This window comes from Gavialis gangeticus, unplaced genomic scaffold (genome assembly GCF_001723915.1).
Source record: "Gavialis gangeticus isolate Ggan-Ray unplaced genomic scaffold, GavGan_comp1, whole genome shotgun sequence".
Taxonomy (NCBI): Eukaryota; Metazoa; Chordata; order Crocodylia; family Gavialidae; genus Gavialis; species Gavialis gangeticus.
Window position 1 is genome coordinate 38,432,044 of NW_017729032.1, and position 8,671 is coordinate 38,440,714.

Here is an 8,671-nt window from a genome sequence, read left to right on the forward strand (position 1 = left end):
GAACCCCCTCCCCTGTCATTTCAGGCGCCCGCCCCCTCCCAGCAGTTTTGGTTTGGGGCTGCTCCCCCTGTCCCCCCCTTGCCATGGCAGCCCCAACCTTGTTCCCCCCCACCACTGCCGCCTCCACCCCTCTGCCTCCTCCACCAAATTTCCTTTTATCAGTGCTGATATGATATGGACTGATATATCAGTACACCTTTATTTAATAATGCTCCAAATGTAAGCCTTGTTTAACACTTTCAGGAAATAATTTTTAATGTAAGGTGTATTCAGCCAAAAATGATGTTGGCAGGCAGAACTTTTTGTTTACATTAATTTCGAAATAAAAAATCTTTTCTGACCAGTTACTACTCCTCCCTCCTCCCCCCTACTCTTCCTGAGCAAGTGTTGCAAATGTAAACCAGGAAGCATAATTGAATCTCGGACAATAGATGTTATCTAATCTAAGTTAGTATATAAACAGTTTTCAGCAGTAGTTAAAGAGAAGACTTGTCAGGAGTCATGGCTTAATTTATTGGAACCAAAGTTAGAAATCAGTAAAAATAAATAAAAATTTGCTAGTATCAAGCAAAAATTTTAGAAGCAATGTGGTGTTCTCCAAGTTGAAGATTAAAGTTATTGGATAGTGAATTATAGTTGCTTACCAAAAAAAAAAAAGTTTGGAATAAGTTTTCATTGCATATTAGCATGATTTTTATTATTGTTACCCTTAACTTTCCTCACTTCTCCTACTTACATATTGTCCTTACTTGTGATGATTGGTCTAAATTGTATCATAAGCTTTATGTGGCAGGGACTGTTTTTTATTATAAAGAACCTATCCAACTTAGGGCATTGTGAAAATAAAAGGCCAGGGCCTCATTTCTAAATTAAAAATGCTTTCTAGCCTCCTTTATTGTGAAGTCGTAGCATTACAATTCATTGTACTGTCACTGTGTCCCAATTCTGTTCTGTGCAACTTAGAGTAATACTAATACTGGTGTCTTACTGTGTGAACATACATGAGATGTCTGTAGTACCTACAGTCCAATTTCTAATGAATGCAAGTGTGGTCATCTCAGCTGGTGATAACTTACTGTCGGTTTGGTCTTGGTTTTGAATCTGTAAATGGGACTGAATGGCTGTATCTCATTACTGATCTCTTGGTCAGTGCACTTGGTCTTCTACCTCAGACTGTTTTTTCTTAGTGATTGTTGTTGCAGAAGAACTGTGGAACGCTATACTTGGATGTGGGGTGGTGAAAATGCCTTTCATTTTTTACCTATAGTACTTATCTTTTGTCTTCAATACCAGGAAAAGGAAGCAAAGAAAAGTGAAACAAAAGAGAAACCCCAGAAAAGATATGATTCTGAAAAGGAAGAAAAAGGCAGAAAAGAACACAAGGGAATGAAAAGTAAGTGAAAAACACTGGATCATAACAGAGGAAGTTTAAAAAAAAAAAAAAACTTTTAGAACTTTCTTTTCATTTAACTAGGGCAGGATATAGTTCTATTATATTATTATAATGCACATCAGAAATTTAGCTGATGCTAAATTTGCCTCGTAGTTCATTCTGGTAGCCCTTCAAAAAGGGAAAGAAAATTTGTAAATTATATTTAGCAGTCTTGATCCTTTATAATTTCAGAATCCTTCTTTTTTTATAATGTGAGTCTTAGAACACCAAATCATTCTTTCTTCTCCACTATGACTTGCCTGTGCAGATTCTTGTCCCCTCCCCCATGATGGTATCACTGTGTTCTCATATCATTGTTACAGCAGCAAACTTTGTGCTCATATCCATTTTTAACGCTTAATATTTCAGGAGCTGTTGTAATGATACAGTGGATATATGCTTTGAATGTTAAGAGAATATTCACTTGCTTCTGAAGTATTTTTGGTCCATTTCAGTCCTGTCAGCTATCAAGAGGCTGAACAGTCTCCACAGTTGTAGCCAAGATTGGCTGTTGCAGCCCTGAGAATAAGTGAATTGAAGGCTAATAGGCTGCATTTCACAAAGACAAAAAGGCCTGAAAGTAAAATTTTTGCTTGGTATAGTAGTGATAGAATTTCTTTTTAAGCAGTATTATAGGGCAACAATGTTATTGCCTCTGTTTAGCTTAGTTAATTGTAAAACAGTTGTATACATTTTACTAATGTTTTTATAACTAAGGGAGCCTGCCGTAACTTCTATTTCCAGCAGGGTCCAGGAGATCCTTTCTTCAAAAGGATTAGCATATTTACTCATCCAAGACCAACCCTCTTCTCCTCTGCAACACCCACCCCCCCAACGTGGAAGCCCCATATCTTTGATTTGAGTGCAAGGTGGGGTGGCAGGCAACTGCTGCAGCTCTGGCCTCAGCCCTGACCTGGGGCCAGAGCCGCTAACTAGATTCTATATTTGGAAAATTATAACCAAGCTACAGATTTCCCATGTATAGAATTGAATTGTTTATGGGGACGGGTTGTTTTAAATTCAGTCCTCTTGGATTTGGGGGAATATGGTATGGTTCTGTTCAGATCTTACAGTTAGGAGTATTATGAATCTTTGTGTTCGTTTCCAACCCAGATCAAACATATTGTAAAATATTCATGTCTGCAGTCATAAACAAGCAGTTTATGAAGAAAATGTTGGGATACGTTGAATATGGAGCACTCATTTTCAAACTGCCTTTTTGTGTCACTGCTGCTGCTGCAGAACCCCTACCCCCCAGTCCTGAAGACTGATGCGGAGCCAGGCAGCCTGCTCCGACAGTGACACACGGCCTCTCAGACTGCTCTGCCGTTATCCCTGATCTCTTTGTGGAACCCCTTGCAACCTATTATGGAACACCAGGGTCCCAACAGTTTGAAAACCACTGCCCTAGAGTATATGTTGAAGCTTACTTCACCTTTGTCATTGTTTACAACAGGAACAGCAAATCATTGAAGTTACTCGGTCATTAACTTTCTTTGTGCAATTGTGCATGTTTATTTCACTCTAGATGTTTGCAATACACCAGACGAGCTTTCTGCAGTAGTATGTGTTATGGCAGTTTGCATCCCATGTGTTATTCTGCTGCCCCTTTCAGTTCCTTCTGACCACCCTTGGCTGAGGTGTGGAGCTCTAATGTGCTCTTAATTTTTTTTTTTTCCAATGAGCAACTTTATTTTAACTATTTTGTCATAAGAGAGAACGTATTTTTTTAAAAAAAATCCTGAAAGAATCTTCGTTGTTCAGGGCTTGAGGCACTTGGCACTGTCTCTAGACTACAGAAGTGCATGTGCTTCGACTATTAGATTTTCCATGAGGTTTCTTATACGCTTAGCTCTACACCCTTTCTTACTGCTTATTGTGTCTCAGTGCTCACTTCCAAGAAACCTCCAAGTACTGTGTTCAGCGTGAGATTGGTATCCATGTCAGCAATGCCTTTGGTACTGAGGCATCTTGCTTCTGCCTCACCCATGCTAATGGGTTATACTTTATCCTTTCATTTGGCTTTCAACAAAGATACTGCAACTGGAGCAGTGGCTAGGCAGGGGCCTAGGGACTACAATTTAACCCGTCATGGCTGCTAGTTAGCCCTGTTCTAATGGTTAATTTTGCCAACAGTGGATTTATTCAGCCTTTGGTCCACTATATTCCCCCAGATTTTTTTCTACAATATTACAGCCTAACCAGTCATTCCCTGCTTTTTATTTTATATTTACATCAGACTGCAACAAGGGCTTAGACTTGTATATGTTAATTGGTCACGAACAGTTTTCACTAAATCTGTTTTTTGTGTTTGCATGTGTGACCTGATATCATGTCTGGCTCCAGGGCTTCTTTCTTGATAACTTGTAAACTCAGTGTAAATTTATTTATGCTCAGCCAGTCACCAGGACCATCTCACGCAACAATCTTTCCAGCAGCTCATGTATATAATTTTCATAATGTTTCAACTAAATTTTAGGTTTAAAGGACATCAAAAGTGCATTTGATTTATTTAATATGGCTTCAGAAGAAAAAAATGAGTATCCTGAGAATAACCGCAAAAGAGAAGAGTCTACTCTGGACTATAAGTTCATGGATGAATTCAAATCAAAAGAAAATAGAGTATACAAGGAAAGGAGGAGCATAAGAGATGAAACAGATACCTGGACTTATATCGCTTCAGAAGGTGATCGGGAAGTACTGGATGCATGTCAAATGGAAGAGAACCCTGGTAAGTATTGAAAACCAATCTAATTATAATTGGTAGGGGTGCACCAATAAAGGTTTTCTTGGTTGATACTGATAGCTGATAATTAATGGGCCATATTGGCTGATACCGATCTGATAACTGATTTACAGGAATGCAGCTGGGCAGTGTGGAGAGCAGCACCCTGCAGGTAAGTCTGGAGGGGAAGGGATATGTTGTGGGGGCGGCAGATTGAGGCCTCCATGGGGAGGGAGGGAGGGAGTGGGTCTGGGGTTGAGGGCACTGCCCAGCTAGGGTGGTGAAAGGGATATGGGGCAGAGTGGGATGGAACCGCAGGCAGCTCGTTTAAGAGATCAGCATCCTGGTGCTTAAAAATGACAGTGGGGTGTTTTTGAACTAAAGCTCGTCAAATGAGCTTTAGTTCAAGGTCTGCTGCCACCATTTTTTAAGTGCAGGGACACTTAACCAAAGCCAAGCAGGATGAGGGCAGATGCGGACTGCCTTCTGGGGGCTCGGGGCTCTCTGCTCTGCTGCCTTTGCCCTGGAGGCTCCACATTGACAGGCAGGCAGGGGACACACAGCCAACGGTGGGGGTGGTGAATTGTGCTTTCTGCTGCTGGGCGAGCAGGGGACATGTGGGTGATGTCAGGCCCCTGGGGCAAAGGCAGCTGAGTGGAGAGCCCCAAGCCCACAGTGGGGAGCTTGGATCTGCTCTGCACATAAATCTGGAGGGGCACATGGCGCCCCACCCTGTACCCCCCCCAGACGAACCGCCTGCAGCTCCGCTCTGCTCCCTGCCCTGGCCCTGGGGTCCTGTTCACTGGCTGGGCTGTGCCCCCTTCCCCACTTCCTCTCTCACAGTGGGGGCTTTGATTTGCCCCTTTCCCTTCCACAGACTTACCTGCAGGGTGCTGCTTTCTACGCTGCCCAGATACATGCATATGTGCTGCTGTGCGCATGCATGTGGCATCTGGGAGCCCCAGCCAGAAGGAATATTATATTTGTCAGTGACATTATCAGCTACACTGGCCAAAAAAAAGTCAATAGTCGATAATGTTAATTTTCCTTTCGTCAGTGTTGATATGATATGGCATCAATATATTGGTGAACCTTTAATAATAGGGCCCTCAAATGAGTCTTTTTCTTCCCTGTATTTGTCTTGTATTGCTCCAGCTTTTCCCTGGCTGATGGCTAGAATGATGTCCCTTTAAAACTTGTTATTAATTCTTCAGAAGAGAAAACATGTCCATCTAGAAAAATGAGGCTTCTCCTGAATGAGGATTATCTTTCTCTACTTATGCCCAGTATTCAAGTCTTGTCACTTTCTTGATCAAGCTTCTGAATTTCTAGGGTCCTGAATTGCCCTGAATGGGGAGTGAAACATCTTCATCTTAGACCAGTGCTTCTCCTTTAAAGACAAGAGCCTTTCAGGGCTACTGCAACACAGGCACTGCCACCTTGCCGCAGTCAGGTAAAAAGTGCTCCATGTGCTTCATGCACAGCCAGACCAGGAAGGGCTACAGCATGTGTGCATGATCCTGCCTGCACTGGTAAGTGTAAAGCAGGCAAGAACAGGCCCTGTCCCTGTTGTCCTTCCAAGTCTGACCCTGCATGTTTCCTCTGGAGCCCTGAAAGGCTCCTGTAGCACCTGGATGGAGAACCACTGAGGTAAATGGGGGCAGCATGGTGATGGTTCTGAGCTGGGGTGCCCCAAATTTTAAAGAAGTTGTGGAGGGGTGCCAGAATCTAAAAAGGTTGAGAACCACTGATCTAGGCTTATACCTACAACATTTATGTTCTGTTTACTTTCAGTTCTAAGAAATTTGAAATTTGAGTATAATGAATATCTTCAGAGTAATTACTTCATTATTAACCATCACCACCACCATCACTTCCCTCACAAGGGATAAAACCAGAGATGTGGGGCGGAAAATTTTCCAGTGCTTTATTTTTCCGTGGGAAATTTTCCATTTCTAAAAATTCATTTTTTTTTTTATAAAATTCATTAGTAACAATGAATGGATGCCAATACAGTATTAGGCAAGCTTGGCAGTTTCAAAATTGTAAATACTACCAGTTTCAATGGCTATCAAGAAACTTGAAGGAGATGCGCCAAGCCTTTCAAATATTCCAGAGATATTCAGACAACTGAAGGAAAATCTAATTGAGCTTTTATCTTCTTCACCTCTATCCAAAAAAGTAGTAGTAGTAAAACAAATGTTTACTAAGAGATCTGAGTTTTGCTCTCATCCCATTCATCTGGTAGCAAACCTTTTGGATCCTCAACACAGAGGACAACATTTATCAGAAGATGAATGATCTACTGCTCTCAGTACAATTATGGAATTAGCTAATAATGTCTCCGACATTGACGAAATAGCCGTGATGACAGACATTGATGAGCACTATGCAAAAAACCCAAAACTTTGGAGCAAAGACATCATTTGGCGGGCAGCAGAGAATGTCTCCTTTTGCATGGTGGCAGGGATACTGTAACACGCGACTGCTGTGCAGGATTGCTCTAAGGATCCTAAGCGTTCCACCAACAGCAGCTTCTTGTGAACGGAACTGGAAGGCTTTCAGCTCAATTAAGACAAAAAAGAGGAATAGACTAGCAAATGAATGCACCACTAAGCTTGTTTCTGTTTCTCAAAATCTCTTGCTTCTGGAGAATCAGAAGCACAATTAATGAAGAAGATGTAGTGTGATGATAAGCTGCCCTTGCCCATAGACTCATTGGTAAAACCATCCTTTAGCAAAAGAGAATGTGGTTCAAGTAGTTCTGAATCAGATTTGCCTCAGTCTGATTCAGAAATGGAACTAATAATCAGTGCAAGTGATTCTACAGATAGTGACAGTGGAACTGGAGGTGCTGCAATGACTCCAATGGAAGAGAGTTAAACTCTGTTGAAGTAGATGAGTGGACAACCACGGCATATCGTCTACAGTTCTTTGGGTGCGCTAAAGTTAGTGTGTCAACAGTTTTCAGTGCCTTTTGTTTTTATCTTAAATTTAAACCAACAATGTAAGAGAAGTACATGCTATTGTGTACTATCTTTACATTTTTACAAGTATTTCAATTACAATAATTTATTTCCAAATAAAGCTTTGAATTTGTTTGAATATAACATTTAAGCCACATTAAGTGTGCTGTATTTAATGTTTTTCCTAATCGAATATTTTGGTTCAAATACTTGTGGCTATTGGGACATAAAATTAACATGGGGGGTACTTTTTAGTTTTGCTTACTAAATATAAGTCAAACATGCTTAAATCAGATCTATTTTAGGGCATTGGAAATTCTTTCCGGAAAATTTTTTCCAATTCAAAATTTTCTGGAAAACCCACATCTCTAGGTAAAACTACCTTGTCTTTTTTAAAACTTATCTGAAGTAATGGAGCATTTGCATTAATGGTGGTTTAAAATCAGGAAAATTTGGGACATTTTAGACACCATCTTGAAATCTCATGCCATCCTGTAGTTGAGGGATGTAGTTACCTTTTGTGGTTATGTTCTTGGACAAAACATGGTTCCTGCCAAATAATGATTGTATTTGGCAATTGACTGATTCCTCTCTTATCCATTCAGATTAATGAACAATTTTGTGTCAATTTATATGATAACAGATGTTTGGAGTGATGTTGAACTGAATCATTCGCTCCTAATTTTGTTCTGAAAATGCTTTGAGGCCACACAATACAGTGTGCCACTGGTCAGTACAGAAAGAGTAGTTGACGACTATGATGTAGTCAACTTGTCTTTTGTGTGTCTTATTCTTTCCTAACAATAAAATATATGATAGATGGCAGGCAGCAGGTCTTGAGTTTGGGTATGGACATGCAGCTGGAATGGCTGACATTAGAAGACTTTCAAAAGCATCTTAATGGAGATGATGAGAATCATGCATCAACAGAACCAATATCAAGTGGTAAGTAATTATTGTGAAGTGGGGAACTTCTTATTTGCTGTTTCAAGGTGACTGTTTCAACTGAACTAATTATCTCATTTTAGCTCTGCTGAGGGATGCTGTTAAAAATGGAGACTATGTTACAGTAAAGATGGCTCTTAATTCGAATGAAGAATATAATCTGGATCAAGAGGTAATATTTCTGTTTCTGTATTCAAAGGGCATTGTACAGATCCAGTATACTGATGAAAAGCTTTTGTAAAATTCTAAGTTAAACCGTTTAGTTTAACTTGGGTAAGAGGATCTGCTTAAAGTTTCATAGTTTCATAGATTTAGGGTCGGAAGGGACCTAGTAGATCTTCTAGCCTGACCCCCCGCTAGGGCGGGAGAACAACAAAACCCCAAAACAAAAACGGGACTCAAATGAGTCCAGCCAGGTAGGCATCCAGCCTCTTCTTAAAGACCCCCCGGGTAGGGGCCAGCACCACTTCCCTTGGAAGTTGGTTCCAGCTCCTAGCCGCCCTAACTGTGAAGTAGTTTTTGCGGATGTCCAATCTATACCTCCTCTCCATCAACTTGTGCCCATTACTCCTTGTTATGCCAGCGGGCGCTAGGGGAAACAGA

At 40.9% G+C, this 8,671-nt stretch overlaps 1 protein-coding gene across 1 annotated transcript in view; it reads left to right on the forward strand.

Moving 5' to 3' along the window:
* The window catches only part of MPHOSPH8 (M-phase phosphoprotein 8), a 47,657-nt gene that overhangs the window by 17,750 nt on the left and 21,236 nt on the right, over positions 1-8,671 (forward strand). Inside the window, exons 4-7 of the mRNA XM_019524850.1 lie at positions 1,294-1,393; positions 3,912-4,163; positions 7,943-8,068; positions 8,152-8,240. Coding sequence (XP_019380395.1) covers positions 1,294-1,393; positions 3,912-4,163; positions 7,943-8,068; positions 8,152-8,240 — 567 coding nt within the window. The remainder of the gene's footprint in view (positions 1-1,293; positions 1,394-3,911; positions 4,164-7,942; positions 8,069-8,151; positions 8,241-8,671) is intronic.